The following is a 17,455-nucleotide window of genomic DNA, read 5'->3' as shown; positions in this document are numbered from 1 at the left end:
CGACGACGGTGCGTATTTTTGGAAGAGGTCCACACGTTTTTTTCTTTTTTTAATCTTCATCATCTGCTTAAAATTTTCATCAGGATGCGTGAATGCCGAGTGTGGAGGTGTTCACGTATGAATGCGGCCCCCTCACTGAAATTTGAAAAGGCCGCATTCACGTCCAAAGATAAAAGCGCAAACGTTCGTCATCTGCGGATGCGGCCGGTTAAGAACGGCGTTGAAACAAACTCCTGCCGTTAATTGCCGTCGTGGCCTCGCAGCCAGATACGGTTCCTTCTGAATCTACAAAGCAAAGGAGCCTCCCCAAATTCCATCAGCAGTCTTCCCAGCCATTTATTCAGCACATTTACTATTTTGAATTTCACGTCCTCATTTCCTGTCCTCCTCTTACCGCCGTCCCTCCAGCCGAGATGGACGGCCTGTCCGACTTGTCTCCGCCTGGCTCCAACCACAATCACAACCACCTGGGCTTCTCCCAGCAGCAGCAGCAGCAGCAACAACAGCCCATCCCGGGCAGCACGGCGGAGCAGACCCCCTCGTCCCCCGTGCCCCCGCTGTCCCACGCCCCGCCACCGCCACCCCCGCAGCACGGCGGGGGTCAAGCGGGCGGGCGGCAGATGCCCCCCGGCCTGCACCACCCGGGCCTGGTGTCCACTCCCATCAGCCCCCAGCTGGTCAACCAGCAGCTGGTGATGGCGCAGATCCTCAACCAGCAGTACGCCGTCAACCGTCTGTTGGCGCAGCAGTCGCTGTCGCAACAGTACCTTAACCACCCGCCCGTCAACCGCAGCTCGCACGCCAAGCCCCTGGAGCCCCAGGTGGGGTCCAACACCGAGGTGTCCTCCGAGATCTACCAGTGGGTCCGAGACGAGCTCAAACGGGCGGGCATATCGCAGGCCGTCTTTGCCCGAGTGGCCTTCAACAGAACTCAGGTGAGTCCAATTTAATTTCTATTACGATTCCCCAAGCCTTCGATGAGCCCCAAAAAAAACCCCCACATGATAAAAATCTTTCAGTCGGGTTTCTCCTCCGTCTCTCACACAAACTACAAGCTGTTAGCTGTGCTGCTAGAAGACCTTGTGTGCCGTCTGGGAGCTTGTCTTTGGGGGATTATTTATCAGCTCTTTTTTTTTTTTTTTTTTTTAAATAAAAGCTGAGCTGTAGGTGTTGTTAGGGAAGCTTAAGGAGGAGCTGAGGATGTGATTTATGGTCAGTCATCAAATGTGGCTGCCCTGCTCCACCCACACGCAATGAAAAAAAAACCCACTTTTACTATCTAGTGTCAGACATCTAGATGTCTGACGTACGTGCTACAAATTTGATAGCCATCAGGTCGGCTGGTCGGAACGTGCCACATTGGTCTTGAGATGGAAAGGTTTTTTTTCTTTTCATGAGAAAGAGCTAAGTGATTTGACAAAATCGATTGGGCAAGAAATGGCACTTCAATGGCAAGTTTGGTAACTTCTTGTCAGGCGTGGCGTGAGACTTTTTGTGGGTTTATACTCGTGATAGACTAGCCGAGCAACCACCTTCAGGGGCCGGGGAAAAAAAACAAAAAAAACAGTTGACCAACTTGAACCAAAAATGGCCACTTGTGACCAAAACGGGGGACTTCCTGTGGCTTCTTGAGACTTTGAATTATTTATAATTTGATCTACTCATGATAGACACGCTTACCAAATTTCATGTCGCCAAATGCAACTGCCTTCAGGGTCTGAATTATTTTTGCCGCGTTTGTATTAATTCTATTCTCTGGAGAATCCCTCAAAATTGCAATTTGTTTGATCTAAGAATAATAACAAGGGCCCAGTGTCTAATTCTGCACTGAAGAGTCTCCATCTTTTGTGGACATTTATTAAGAGAACACTTTCTCCTTTTTACACCAAACACCGTTTTGACAAATAAACTCACGAGTGGCTGAAAATTGCCTCCGTCAAATTGTTTTCATAGCAAATCACACCTATTGACGGTGAGAGAATTGCTCAGCGTGTGACCGAGAGATCCCTAAAAAGGGCCAATCATGCGCCACGGAACGCTATTTACCAGTAAACAAGAGGACATGCTGATTGCCAGCTGTGTCACACTTCTAAGAATATGTCCAAGATTGCTCGCAGGGCTTGGAAACCAGTTTCACTCCAATTTGGTTTTCTCTGTTATTCGAGAGTCTGATTTCTGGATAATACTATTGACCAGTTTTCTTCCCTGGCCTATGAAGACTTTGGTAGATTGTTGTCCCATAAGGGACAAAGCCAGTAGTAGCCGGCAATTCCTGCAACTCCCGACCGCTTCCCGCAACTACTCTTAATTTTTCTTTCTTGTTTTTCCATGAACGTTCCTTGTCCGTGTGTCCCCACAGGGCTTATTGTCTGAGATCCTGCGCAAAGAAGAGGACCCGAAAACAGCCTCGCAGTCGCTGCTGGTTAACCTGCGCGCCATGCAGAACTTCCTGCAGCTGCCCGAGGCCGAGCGTGACCGGATTTACCAGGAGGAGAGGGAGCGCAGCCTGACCGCCGCGTCCGCCATGGGCGCCGCCCCGCTCATCAGCACCCCTCCGAACCGGCCTGTTCAGGTGGGGCCGTTCAATTACTCTCTCCGCTTTAAAGCAAAATCCATTCTCTGTAACTGGTCGAAATGAATCAAATATAGCTGGTGAAATAGAAAAATATCTGAGAATTTGACCATAAATTCAATTCATGAAACACTGCAACTGCATTACAGTTAATGAAATTGAGAAATATGTATTTATAGAATCATTGGAAATTTAATTAATGACGGTTCCTAACACATTCAATTATTTAATGGCGCATTTATTCGTTTGATCTATTTAAATCTATATTTAATTGATAAATGAAACATTGAATTAATTTTTGGCATTTTTAATTAAACATTTCATGGTATGGTTATTTAATTTCGGCACTTTCGGCCCTTCATAGTCTTCTACATCTCCTGCAAAGAAAGGAATCGTAATTCTCCCCCCACCCCCCACCCCAGTTAGCTGTTGTGCACTCGAGGGTATTAAGCCCAAATGTACAACTACACAACTCGAGTCAGTGATCCGTGTTGAAAGGAACACTACGTACGAGGAGAAGTGCATTTGTCAGCAGCATCCTGCCGCCGAGAACAGCCCACAATGACTTCCTCTGTCCTGTTTTTCGCATAGTCGCCTGCCTATAAACCGTACAGCCCCCCCCCCCCCCCTCTCTCTCTTTTGAAATAGCTGCGCACCGTCACAGAAAGTCAAAAGTGTGATTGTGAAGCGGTGGCGCCGCGCCTCCACTTTGCAGCTGAAAGCTCATCTTCACATTCGGACTCACTGTGTTTAAGTGTCAATTCAGTCAACGGGAGAGAACACCCAAGTCAAGGAAGAAAGCTATTTGTTGAAATTCCTTGTTTCGGAATCTTTTGCAACAATCCACTTATTTAGAAACGTCAATACCAGTCTGACACTACGATGCCAATTCCGCCTCGCTAGTTAGCAATAAAACACAACTGACTCGATCCATCTTTTTATTGCAGTAGTCTTTTTTTTTTTACTATTATTACCCCCCAAAAAATTGTTTAGCAAAGCTGTCAAATCGGTGTCGTGACGCCATGGAATGTAGTCTCCCTTTTTAATTTACTTTATTTTTTTAACTTATTCTCCAATCAACAACATCAGTGGAATATCTGTGGGCTGACATCATTTAGCCGCGTGATTTAAAGCATGCTGACATCTCTCGTGTAGACCTACATGAGGCAATTCTCGCAAAACCACGCACAGGCACACACACACACACACACACACACACACACACTCTTGGCCATCTGCCAGCCTCTCATATATGGTGCGAATATGCGCACATAAATCATGCAGGGTGGCAATTGAGGCCGAAACAGAGGAAGGTTTTTATAGGCTTGTAAAAAAACACATGCGGAGGTATGCGGCGGCGCTCGTGCGCGCCGCCGCCATAACACTTAACTCTGAATGACGAGTTCCAGTACCACTGTAACTCTTGCCCTAGGTCCGACCCGAAACCACGAACGCATCCTCACCGGTCCAACCCCGTCATCACGCTTATATGAGGATGATTCATATGCTAATAGTTTCTCCGTTTTTATCAGGCAACTTGTTGCCTCCTCAAAGGAATCTCGTCAAGAAGCAGCACGCCTTGAATGAAGATGATTTGATTTTGTTGTTTAATCCTTCCACGCCAGGACAAAATCACAGCATATCAAAGTGTTGTTGGCAAAATGTGTGTGTGTCTTTAAAATGAATGGCCCCGTTGTTGTCTTTTGTGCAGCCACGAAGAGAAGACTGTAATAGCGTGCGGCCCGAAGACTGGAACCCTCGCATTCCCGTGGGCCTTTCTCCTGTGAGTCAAATAAAATAATCATAATATTCTAAATAATGAAGAGATTTTATTTTTAAAGTTGTATTTTTTTTTTCCTTTTTTGATTTGACTTCAGAGAAAAAAAGTGACATGTTTGGTGTCTTAATAAAACTCGCAGAATCCAATCAAAGGCTGTGGAATTTGAAATATTTTTCCTTTGGGAGCAGGTGAAGCCATCCCCTCTGCCCAGCGAGTGGAACGGCAAAACGGAGAGCTGCATCCTCAACATCAACTCTAACATCTACGACGAGATCCAGGGAGAGATGAAGAGGGCCAAAGTCTCTCAGGCGCTCTTTGCCAAAGTGGCCGCCTCCAAAAGCCAGGTACACACACACACACACACACACACAGGCGTCAGTTTACAAAAACACACACAGGGAGCCTCTAATTGAAGGCTTAGGATTTGAAATTGTTGATATTATTCTTCCCACACGGACGATTGCCCTCGCACCCTCGTTAAAAACTGGCAAAGATGTGCGACCGCTACCCCCTCACTTCGCGTTTTGACAAAGCCGTTCCACCCCCCCAAATGAAACCCTAAAATAATGCGTTATTATTAAAGATTTTCACAGAGTCTGGAAGAGTTCCACAGTCGCGCTTGATAAAAAAAACAAAAAAAGAAGCGAGGAGGCGGAAGGGGGGAATAGATCACCGGGGGTGTGGAATCATCCCGAAATATCTGCAAAGACTTTATTTTTTTTTTTCCTGCTGATTAGCACGATTACACTGGCAGATTGCTTTGTTTGACCAAATTGAAGTGTGATGCACAAACCCCTGTTTTTGTGTTCAAAGACGTAAGGTTGGGGAAGAAAAACGTGGGGGAGAAAGGGGTGTACGAGGCATTTTTTTTTTTTTTTTTGCGGGGGAACGCGCTTGTGTCTGGCCGCCGATTCCCGCCTGCTTCATTGATGGCGGGCGGCTGTGAATGTGAATTGAGGAGCAGATAAGAAGTGTGCTAATTATGCCTGCGAAAGGGGGCCTAGGAGAGCACTTATCGCTGCCTCCATCTCGTAATGGGCGCTCCCCGGGCAGCTGGTATGCCCCCCCCCCCTCCCAACCCGTCCCCCAACCCTCCCACCAACCAACCAACCAACCCAGCCGGCCGGCATTGCCACTTCCGCGCCAGCTCTTCCTCCCGTCGCCACCTCTGAACTCGCAACTTGACAATCTTTGCGGTTCCTTTGGTCAGGTCTGCGATCAAAACACACGGCATCTTTTTGGAAACTTTCCAAACGCCGATGAGAACCCAGCGGACGTATCTTTGCCTAGTCCCGCGTGGTTGAAGGGGGAAGGAGGTTCCGCTCGAGTTTCACGCCGTGGGCAGACGATTGTACTTTTATTCACTTTCATCGCCGCCCGCGGTGTGGGTGGAAATGTGAAGCCCCCTTCCCCACATTTAGCGCCCTATATTTACCCTCCTCACACTCTCTTGAGTGCCGCGCTAGTAATGATTGTTATTCCGTACGAGATGGCTGTCCAATCAATATCAAGCTGTTATTTTGGCCAAACAATTTGAGTTGGCGTATAGGCTCATAATTCACTTTTTCTGTCCCCCTTCTACCTGGGTACCCCAACCTTGTGCCTTAAAGGTGCCAAACGGGAGCGTGGTGGACCGATTCGGAAATGGATCCCCACGACTCATGACGCTAACACTCACGACGGCTATAAATCACTGAAGTGAGGACTCGAAAGGTGACGTGAAGAACTCCCTGGTCTTTAAAGTGCGCTGGATGGAAATGCCACATTGAATGTGTGGGTGAGGGGCGCGCCCGCCGTTAAAGGCTGGCAGAGGCCCGCCCGCGATGCTTACGAGCCTTGAGAGGGGAAAAGGATGGCAAAATTCCAACATCCCCCCCATTTGCCCTTCCCCTCTTTTTCCCGAAACACATACGGAATACAATGAGAGGCCTACACATCGTCCATATTGCGCACACACACACACACACACAGTTGCATGCATCAGTAGACTAGTGTTTATCGCTATTCTACTCAAGAGAGAACTAGCCCACCAGAACCACCGATATGCACCACGGATAGTCGAGAACCGAACACACTGAGGTAACAGAACTGTGCCAGACCTCCCCACCACCCCTGCCCCCAACCATTCTTTTCCAGGACCCCCATCTGGGCTTCCCGCCAGTCGGGCCCATCCTCCACTCTCATCTTCGTCCCTGAATTGTGCTTCTTCAAGATGGACCATTTTGAACGGGACATTGCATGGAGAGTAGTCATAAAATTGGACTAATAGATTTACCGTAATAGAATTACGGCTCCGATATGTTTGTTGTGTCTGCCGTTTAGGTAGAGTTGCGATTGGTAGCATGGAGGTCATTTTTATACCTTTTATGACTGGACAATGGACGTAGCCATGCCAAAGAAATAAGAACTCCATAGAACCGACGCATACTGTTTAGGAAGTGCCTTTTAAAATCCCAACAAAGCTTTATTAGTCAGATTTTTATTCCCACAAACAGTTGCCCCTCCACAAATTAAAATTCAAGCTCCACTTTTGACTTGCCAAAGTCGACGCCTCTCCCATCTGCAGTTGAGTAAATAATCGCTATTTGCAGCAGTGCCGCTTTTCGCTTGCGATCGAGCGCCTTGTTGTCATTGGCAGAAACCAAAACGACGCGTTTGCTTGGCAGGCTAAAATTGGATGGGGGGGTGGGGGGGCGACACAGGTTGTCTTGATGTGGAGGGGCGGGGGGGCTAAGGTTCGAGTATCGTTCATTCCTTTGACACAACTTTTATGTCGCAACATTCCCGACACTTCCTTAGAGGAATTTCACAACAGATGGAATCAGAGTCCCTCCTGTTATAAAACAAGCACCCTGGGAACCTGGGCTCAAAGCCCTCCGACTTGTCAATGACCAGTAGAGACTGTCGAGCCGCTCCACCAGGACCCCCCCGCCCCCACCCAGGCCCCACATGCCTCCTCTTCCTTGCTCATTCTCCCTGGAAGAGGCGACGCTAATTAGCCAGGCTCTAATGAGACAGAATGGCACTGATCTGGTCCACCAGAGGGGGTGGGCAAGGGAGGTGGTGGAAGAGTAGGTTGAGAGTGAGGGTGGGGGGGGGGCACAGGGGGTGGGGATAGGGGGGGGGCTATGCCATCTGTCGCCCTGCACTCGCCTGGCATGGCAGTCCCAAGAGTGGAGGGAAGGGTGCGGGCGGGGCGGCCATCGGTCTGTGGGGGCAACGAGGGAGGGAGGGAGGGAGGGAGGGAGGGAGGTTGACGACATAGCTGCAACTGCTGCCATCTTGTTTTGAAAATGACTAATTGGTTGGAATCACTTTAGTGGACCGACGTGATTTGTAGTTTCAGTGTGTGTGCGTGTTGTGTGGCATCATGGCTTGAAAGGAGTGATTAACTCCTCCCTTTTTTTTTGGCGGGGGTGTTTCATCCGCAAGGACTTTTTATGGCCTTAGTGGTCAACTGTCAACCTAAACGCAAATTTCCAAATGTGGTGCATATATTAGTGTGCATGTCCTTTGTGCTTGCTACAACTCGACCGATATCTTTTTTTTTTTTTTTTTATCTTTTGTTTTTGCCATTTTTCATGGCCTGTTCCAGCCTCAATGATCAATTGCAACTCTAAATGTCAATTTTATTTTGAAAATGAAGGAGACTTTTAACAATCACTAGGAGAAGAGATCACAGTTCTCTTTGTGCCCGCCGGCATTAATAATAATAACAATATTAATAATCTACGTTTAATAACCGAGCCCATTCTTGTTGTCGGGGTGTCGCCGTACCTTGCTGGTAATGTTTGCAGAGCCGTAAAAAATGAGGCAGATGAGAGCTGGCAGCCCCGAAGGGGTTCAAAAACAGGCAGCATCTGTTTATTAATTTATTCATGTATTTATTTATCTCCCGCTTGCTTATTAGGTTGCCATGGGAACCAAATGGTCTCTTATTGCAGAACTAGAGAGGCAGCTGTCTGAATAATTAATTTAGGGAATGAATTATCCGGCAAACGGCGCCATCCTCCCCTTCCCTCTGAAAATGAGCCTCTCTTTAAATTGTTTAATGGACGGTGGAATTCCCACCAGCATGTTTTTTTTTCCTCTCTCCCCTCCTCCTCATCTTCCTCATCTTTTTCCTCCTGCCGTCACCGATCGTGCTCATAGCACTTTGTGACTCCCCTGTCATCTCGCTTACGCCACCTCTCACCCCATCTGTCGGCTTTGACGCGTCACTCCTCGCCTACCTACCTCCCTCCCTCTTCCGAGGACGACGCCAACCCCTCGGGGGAAGGACTTCCTGTTCACGGGCGGTCGGGCGGGAAATCATCTGGACAGTAGAGGAAGAGGTAGCTTGTGAGTTTGACCAGTAGAAGTGTATGTTTGGCGGACGCTTTAAAAAGGTAGAAAGAAAGAAATAGCTTTTAGCTCCTTTTGTGTGGCCTTGAGATTTTAACTTTTTGTCCAATCAATTCTCAGCCTCGATGTTGCCATGTCAATGGAATCTTCCCAGTATTTTGCCAAACTCTAGCAAAACTTGTCATTCCAGCCAAGTTCACCTAGCATGGCATATGTAGCAATCTGCACACATGAATTATTTTAATAATCAGTATTTTTGTATGGATTGTATGATAATGTTGCATGCTGTTGAAATTGCAACACGCTCTTTGGTGGCATTAAGAGGCGGCTGAAGGCCCAGGCACCAAACTCAGGATCCATCACTGGTTTAGCATCACTAGCTAGCTCATCCTTCTCGCCTCGCCTCTCCTCTCCTTGCCTTGCTCGCTCGCCTCCTGACAGACCACACAGGGCTTGTTCTGAAGCCCATTCCCGCTAATCTGATCAGGCAGGCAAATACGCCGGGAAAAGCGCTTTAATGATCCCCCTAATTACCTCAAGTCAATACCAACTGTATTATTAGACTCAGGGAAAATATTCCATTAGGGTGCCCCCCGTGGGAGCGGCCGCCCCCGCCCTGCCCGGGCGCGCTCTCTCGCCACCCCCTCCCCTCCCCCACTCCATGCTTGTAATTAATTTTATGTACACACGCAGGAATGCACAAGGTCGCACCTGCAGCCCGGAGCCGCCCGACTCGGAACCGCCTAATCGGATCTGTCATAATTACCATGCTGCATGCTTGTGACACACGCCGGCAAATATTTCAATTTAACTACGGCCCTGCGTGTGCGCGCGCCTGTACGTGTGTGCGTGCGCGCGCGCTCGGGGAGATATTAAGGCCGATAAAAGTGCTCATGATGGTGCTTGTGTCCACTCTCTTGCTGTCTCTGCTTCCTCCTTTGCCTCTTAACGCATCATCGTCATCATCATCATCACCATATTTTTGTCTCAAATCATTACACAACGCGTTCCCTGCGTAGACATCATACCAAGGAGGGCCTTTAAGCGGCCATTTCTGGACCTGGCTGATATTTTGGACCGAAATGCCACAAGAAACTCATTTGTTCACATTTCAAAGGATAGGAAATGGAATTGCAGTAAATCATTATTATTATACTTCTACCTCTGCTGAACACTTTAAACACATCAAAACGTATTAAAACGCTCTTAAACTTATTAAAACGCACTTTTTCCAAAAGATTCCTTGTGCGCCTCTTTTCACTGTCTTGAGACAAGACACTTTTTTTTTTAGCGCTGTTCTCCAAATAAAAATTACAACTTTGTATATTGAAACATTTAGTTGAACAAATGTCTGCTAGCTTCATGCTAACATGTAATGCGAAACTCCATTGACTGGCTAATGAAGATTGATGTTAGGCTAATCGTACCAGTGTAACATGCATTCAATGCGCGCTGGAAGAAAACTTAAAAGGATCCCATTCTGTGCTAAAACCAGAAACAAAATCCAACTAGCCTCTACTGTACAATGCGGCGGGCGACTTGAGTGCGGGAAATGAGAAAATAGTTTCTATTGGTCTATTTTTTCCCCCCTAATACTTCTAATGATATAAAAGTAACATAATGCTTTATGACATATTAATCAAGGAAGATCTCTCTGAAAATCCCCCCAAAACAGGGAATTTCCAAGTTATTATTATTATTAAATTAGCATTTAAAAAGAAAAAACATATTTGGGAACAATTTCAGAGTCTAAAATGCGTTTGATGAACACTGGAAGCAAACTTGTCAGCCAATTCCAAACACTTATTGAGCTGACAGTCAATTTGCTGCTTCTCTGCCGGCTCCTAATTCAATAAGATCAGTCACGATTTATCATCTTAATTACGCTTTGATATTAGCAATTAAAGCCCGTATTTGAATTAAATCACACCCCGCGCCTTAATTGACGGAATCAGACTTTGTGTGTTTGAAATGCAGCTGCTGCTGTTGTTGTTGTTGCTTCATCGCCGCCGTGTTGGTGCATTTTTATCCTCCATCTGCCCGACTAGCGACACAAAAGACGATCAACAAAACTTTTGTGCTGCCGCAACGTCCCCAAAAAAAAAGCTTTGGGACTCAAAATAGAATGTACGCCGTCAACCCATAGTCATCCAAAACACATTCATTGCACTTTATTGACAAACAAACAAGCTGCTAGTTGACAAAATCACTTATCATTGCCCCCCCCTCCCCAAATACATTTTTGATTGTATCTTTAAAAAGAGAAAGTAGCACTTTAATGTACTTCATAAAAACATAAAGGTGTAACAATTAATCAATTAGTCAACAACGCATCGATTATCAAAGTGCTTATCAATTAATCGTTTAAAGACATCATGCAAAAAAAACGGCGATTACGCCTCTAATTGGCCCAAAAAAAAAGATTTCTCGACGAAAGCTTGGATTTGATACCATTCCCGTTGTTCATCGTATGGTTTGAAGGTGATTGTCTTGCGAACATTGGTGTGAGCTGCGCAGGAATAAAAGATGTGCTTAAAAATAAGTGTAGGCACGCAGATGTTTAATGTGCTCCATTTAAGATGAACTGGTCATTTGCCTTTGGTTATTCTTTATGCTCCATCTGCTTCTGTTTGCTTGCCGAAACCTCCGCCCGACCCCCTCGCGCTCGTACATATTGGCGGCGGCGGTGACGCAAGCCGCCTGCCCCGCTCAACCGCCGCGCCATTGTTCTGCCGGGGGCGAGCGGTGACACGAGCAAGTTGTGGCGCGTCATTGTTGTCAAGTCAGCCTATTGTTTCCACGGGGAGAGGTCACGACCGCTGGCGGGGACGATAGCTCGTCACGTACGGCGCTGAGACCCGAGCCCGGCAGCTTCTTGACTCTACCCAATGAGATCATTAGTTTGAAATCGACACCTTGTTGATTGTGATGAGTCACCATTCAATCCTGTCTGGAAGACGGAGCTCGTGAGTCACAATTCCAATGTGCGCTTTTACCCATCTGTTAGTCCTCGGGGCTTTGTTTGTCATTTCCAGACAAACAACAAAATTGCTATCTTTGACCCATTGGCTAAGCTACGCTAAAGTCGTAAATATTTGAATGATAGCAAATAATACAGCAGTTCGTCCGAGGCCGGATGTATTTCGACGCACCTCCCATTTATGCTATGTTCACATAGCGAGAAGAAAATACCCACGCCCCTCCCCCTTTCCTCCGCTTCCCTCTGCAATTATTGCTTATTGTGGCGGGAGATGGGCATATGGCCCGCCGCGTATGTGGCGGCCGTCCTTAGCAGATGGGCGGCCACTGTGGCGGAATCTTATTTCCGAGTCGGCGCACGTTAGCCCGCGCCGGAGCGGGACCGACCGGTTTGCGCGTTCCCCTTTTTTTCCCATCTAACATTCTTGTCTGACTGCGCTTCTTTTGGAGCTCGGCCAGGTCCGAGGAGTCAGTGAAAGACGTCTCTGTTTGGTTTTTGGTTTGTTTACCTTGGAGGAGCTCATCATTCCTTCCGTTTCCTCATTCTTACGAAGAGCACACATAGACTGCAAACGACACATTGAAGACTTTGTCGAAGGTGGTTGGGCTGACTCGCAGCAAAAATACGCCAACTGATGTGTATCCGTCGTCTTTTCATTTACCCTGCAGGCCGAGGTCAGCCAGATGAGCCCGATAACGGGCGAATGAGATTAGATGGGAAAACTCTGCGCTGGTGCTGCTATTTTGGTTAGCAACAGATTTCAAAGAACGCCATGTCATAGCTTTCATCTTCTATCTTTGATTGCTTGCCTTTCTTTGTGTGTGACTTGAACGACCAGAGGCCTATGTCTAGCAAAAAGACGGCAAACGGATGGACATCTGTCGCCTTATTTCATTTATCCGGCGGGCGGCCGAGGTCAGCTTGATGGAGCCGATAACGACCAAATGAGATTAGATGGGAAGGTGTTTGTGTGTGTGTCTATACTGGACTGTACGTGTGTGTGTGTGTGTGTGTGTGTGTGTGTGTGTGTGTGTGTGTGGGTACGTCATTGGCCAGCTTGTGACTTCACCTCTTCCACATCAACACTCTGAATTCCACTATTGTCCCATTTGAACCACAAACGACCCGCTGATGTTTTTACGTCGGCGTGAACTCGGTCATGCGTGCGGGCGGGACAAAAAGTCTCCATTGTGCTTTCTTGACGCCCCCCCGTTTATTAATTAGATGACGGTGACCCGGAGGATTACGGTGCAATATTGTGGCAGGTGTGCGGCAGCATCGCACGATAATCCCGAGCTGTCGCTGCTTATTGCTGGGATGAACCTGTTTGCGGCATCTGGGAGCTCATCACTTGTCTATAGGAGGAGGATTTCATACCTCTCGAGGTCACCTGGAGGTTTGCGAGTAGGTTGCACCCACGCCGGCCGGGGACTTGATCTTCACTTTTGATAAAACCTCAAATGAACACTTTCTCACACCACTCATGTAAGATTTAATACGATAGGAAATAGGCACGGCAACTGGTGAATCATCTTGTCCTCACTAAACTGGTTCTCGTTTTCTGTTTCGTCATCGGGCACCGTGAGAACTTCACTCTTTGAATTTGAGCCTGTTATTCATTTTGGGGAACTCCCACGCTTGGATAATGAGCGCGGTATGTCCGTGCGTTATGATTTGTTTTGGACAGCATGTCAGAGATGCTGTGACTTATTGGTGTGACAGTTCAGTTTTAGATTTCCGAACGTAGTTAGCTAGCTAAGTAGCTGTTGTTAGCTTGGGCCAACACCTTCTAGGTCTCTGAATCAGGCATGGTGGTTTAAAACAAAACCAAATACTGCAAACATTAAATGTAGGAATTTTATACTGAAATCAGTAACTTTCCGAGGTCCGGGAAGTTTTGGGGGAGGTTCTGCACATGACTTTGGATCCTAATTTACTTCCAGGAAATACAAGTTACAAGAACGAAAATAATAATAATTTAAGCGTGTCTACCTGCGAGCTACTAGACGTAGCGTATACTTAGCGTTTAATGAAATGGACTTCCTGGCAGGCAAGGGGAGTTCCCGCCGTGTGGGCTTTGATTGGCTCTGCTACTTTGGGTTTAATCCTGCTGCTTTGCAGAGTGTTTGAGTTGGATTACGCCGTCACAGGCTCGCGTTGGACAAGACAAGTGTGTGTGTGTGTGTGTGTGTGTGTGTGTGTGTCTCCTCCCTCACTGCCGAATCAGCTGAAAGCACAGACGGCCCAACTGGAGCACGGTCCAAATCCCTCTGCATGCAAATTAAAAAGGCAACAATAAATGTGGCAAAAGAACAAGGTGGGCACGGAGGCTTTATGGCCCCTCTTTCTCTTTCTTTCTCCCGCCTCCTCCTCCTCCTCTTCCTCCTCCCCCCTCTACGGTTTGATGAGGCTTACGGGAGGATCTGGAATGGGACGCGCAAAATGCTGAGTTATCTCCCGCGTGCAGCGTGTGTGCTCGGCTGCCACGACGGGGCGTGCACGTGAGGGCGTGCACGAGGCGGCTAGCTAGCCAATGTAATCCGGTGGTGACGAACACCGGACACCAGATTACCACAACGGCCGCGCTCCAACCAAACCGGTCGGTCCTTAATGTTCTTAACGGACATATAAGTGGTGAAAGAAAGTCGGTAATTGGACTCTCGTATTCTTGTAATTTACGAGTGTCCCGAAACTTTTGCATGAAGACTTTTTGTGCGCTTTTTATTCCTCGATCGCAGGGTTGGCTGTGCGAGCTTCTCCGCTGGAAGGAGGATCCGTCTCCAGAGAACCGGACGCTGTGGGAGAATTTGTCCATGATCCGCCGCTTCCTCAGCCTGTCGCAGGTTGAGCGCGACGCCATCTACGAGCAGGAGAGCAGCGCCGGGCAGCAACATCACAACAACGCCGCTGACAGGCCGCCACACTTCTCGCACATCTCGGCAGACCAGCTGCAGGTAAATTACGTCGCGCTTAACTGATAGCTGAAAAAAAAAAAAAATCATCATCTCAGTTCTTGGGAAAATAGACCTTTTTCACCCAAAATGACTTATTCTGCATTCTTGAAAATAATCAGCAAAAACATCTTAAAAAATAGTTTAAAAAAAAACAAAACAAAACATGACTTTATCCTGCAAAACTTTTTTTTTTTTTTTTAACTGCGTCAAGTGTTGTGCAAACACGCTTGTGGAACATCTCGTGTCCAGGGTGTGACTCACTCATTCAAATCAAAGCGTGAGCGTTTGGACGGGTCAACAGGCAGCTCCGCTCGCCCACTCAAGAGCAGAACATTTTGACAGTGTCGTATGTTTTAAAAAACTTTCATGTTCCTTTTTTCTGGTAAGAATCTCATTTTATGGCTTCCCCACCAGCCCCAATGTCAGTATAGCATTAGGTCCGTCTTGAATCGTTTCGTAACGTGGTGCTTCTCGTTGACAGCCTCAGCACCAATCGGCCCTGTCCCTGCATCACCCGTCCCAGCCGCTCCCGTCTCAGCAGCCCCCCTCGGGCCCCCGCCTGCCGCCTCGCCAGCCCTCCACCGCCTCCCCGGCCGAGACGGAGGACGACGTGGTGCGCAGCCTGGTCAAGTCGCGCGGCGGAAAGATCTCCCTGGAGGCGCTTGGCATCCTGCAGAGCTTCATCCAGGACGTGGGCCCGTACCCGGACGAGGAGGCCGTCCACACGCTGTCCGCCCAGCTGGACCTCCCCAAACTCACCATCATCAAGTTCTTCCAGAACCAGCGCTTCTACGTCAGCCAGCCGGCCAAAGGGCCCAAGGAGAGCTCCCCCGCCAACAGCGGCGCCAGGAGCGGCAGCTGCAGTAGCAGCAGCGGGGGCGGCGGCAGCAGCCCCGCCGCCGCCGCCTTGGACGAGGAGCCCTCGGAGCCCGGCGAGGCCCTCAAGGAGACGGAGGAGAGCACGCAGACCAACGCCTTTGTGGTCAAGACAGAGGAGCAGTTGGGTCGTGGAGGCCCTACCCCTGTTATGGAGCAAGCTCATGACTAAAACTTACTGACTGGGCTGGACTCTTGATTTTTGCATTTTGTAAAAGTATTGTATTATTATAATGATGATGAGTAGGACTCACTGTAAAGACTCTTCTGGCATCATTTTCAAACCTGCACAAAAAAAAATGTGGAAATTGGCAGTACATCTTTAGCCTGGTGGTGGAAGTGCCCGAGTCCTTTTGGAACGTATTATCTAAACGAGAAAAATCAACAAGAATTGAATCTTTTTCGATTTTTTTTTTTCTGATTAAATCATTGCAAATGACCATAACACCAATGACTGACAATCTACATAGACACCCCAACAAAAAAAACTATGTTCTTTTACATTTTATATTTGTAAATTAAAAATGACTTGGGCAATTACACCATAAGGGGAAAGGTTTGCTAACTGCACTCATCTTTTTGGACGTGTCCACACGTAGTCGATGTCAGTTTAGTATTTGGTCTGTCCACATAAATGCGATTTGTAAGATTATACCCACCCCGCAAAAAAATAGATGACTTTAAAAAGTATTTGAAAAAATCATTTCGCAAAAAGTCTTGCCGGTTTCAAAATAACAATGTTTGCTCCCCTTACTCAAACGTACGTGTGGATGCGTCCGCGCACTGACTTTCCTTTACTTTCCTTCTGTCTTGGAGCTTTTAATTCAGTCAGGCAAGACAAATTGACACTGGTTTGACCCACTTCTTGATTCCAAGGACGATTTTGGTGTTTTACGTGTGTAATGATTTTTTTTTTTTTTTTTTACAAAAATCAAGGACCAAGTTGTTTGACAAGGCCTTAAAAGATGTGTCACGTATTAATATTATGATGACGATCAACAGGCCGACACTCCTGTGGGGCTTGCTGACGATGGAACAGAATCTAAGGAAAAGTTTCTCTCTACTGTCTGTGTATAAATGAATAGATGTGATATATATGATCAAACTATGCCAGCAATGCCTTGTACCACACGGTTCCTTTTGCCACTGGAACACACGAGAAATGTGAATGACGCCATCTTATTTATTTGCGGTGTTGATAATGTAATTGATGTTTTGTTTCTTTTCAACATTTCTACCCCACCATCTTTTTTCTATTTATACACGGACGGACAACAAAGTGTCTTAAAAGTTTCCCATAGCAGAAATGTGCTTTAAAGGTGGCCTATAATCCCGGAACGATTTAGAAGAGGAAAAAAAAAGCGCAAGGGCGAGTGGCACTGATTTCATGTTGTATGCAATTTTTACAAGGATCATGCAAATAAGCTTAATAAGCGTCTAGAGGGAGAGGGAAAAAAAACTTTATGCAATCTGTGTGGAAATCATGTGCGTCTTCCTTTTTGGTTAACGAGCTAATTGTGGGGAACAAATGATTTTCCTTTGTTTTCGTTTGATTCCGACTTATCGAAGCCGAGCGGACGCGTTTGCTCCTCTCGAAAAAGATGGCCATCGGACTTTTGATGTTTGTACAAGTGTACATAGCACACACACGCACACACACAGATCCACACGCATCAATGTAAATAGAGTGCAAATGTGCTGAGCAGAGAAAAGTCTGTGGTGCCTCTCTTTCAATCAGCTTCTTCTTCTGCATCTTTTTCGTGCCGAGTGTGTGTCGAGCACTCGGGACGCCCGGCGGGGTGGTCAGCGTGCACTCCACACGCTTGTCGCCTGTTTAGTAACCGCCGCGATGTGCGTACAAGTTAAGTCGGTCCTTGCCGGCTAGCTATTGATGTTCTGCTGTTTTTTTTTTGTTTGTTTTTCATGAATAAAAGCCACAGTGAAAGCTT

General features: G+C 47.3%; 1 protein-coding gene across 5 annotated transcripts in view; it reads left to right on the top strand.

Annotated features, from left to right (window-relative positions):
• The window catches only part of satb1b (SATB homeobox 1b), a 44,486-nt gene extending 27,031 nt beyond the window's left edge, over positions 1-17,455 (top strand). For 3 of the 5 annotated variants that reach the window (XM_061288562.1, XM_061288561.1, XM_061288564.1), the window contains exons 8-13: positions 409-935; positions 2,360-2,572; positions 4,284-4,355; positions 4,538-4,696; positions 14,415-14,630; positions 15,112-17,455. In XM_061288562.1, coding sequence (XP_061144546.1) covers positions 409-935; positions 2,360-2,572; positions 4,284-4,355; positions 4,538-4,696; positions 14,415-14,630; positions 15,112-15,678 — 1,754 coding nt within the window. In that variant the 3' untranslated portion in view covers positions 15,679-17,455. The remainder of the gene's footprint in view (positions 1-408; positions 936-2,359; positions 2,573-4,283; positions 4,356-4,537; positions 4,697-14,414; positions 14,631-15,111) is intronic. The other 2 variants (XM_061288563.1, XM_061288565.1) reach the window with 1 other exon arrangement.

Source organism: Syngnathus typhle, linkage group LG10, assembly GCF_033458585.1.
Source record: "Syngnathus typhle isolate RoL2023-S1 ecotype Sweden linkage group LG10, RoL_Styp_1.0, whole genome shotgun sequence".
NCBI lineage: Eukaryota > Metazoa > Chordata > Actinopteri > Syngnathiformes > Syngnathidae > Syngnathus > Syngnathus typhle.
This window is presented reverse-complemented; position numbering and strand designations above follow the sequence as displayed.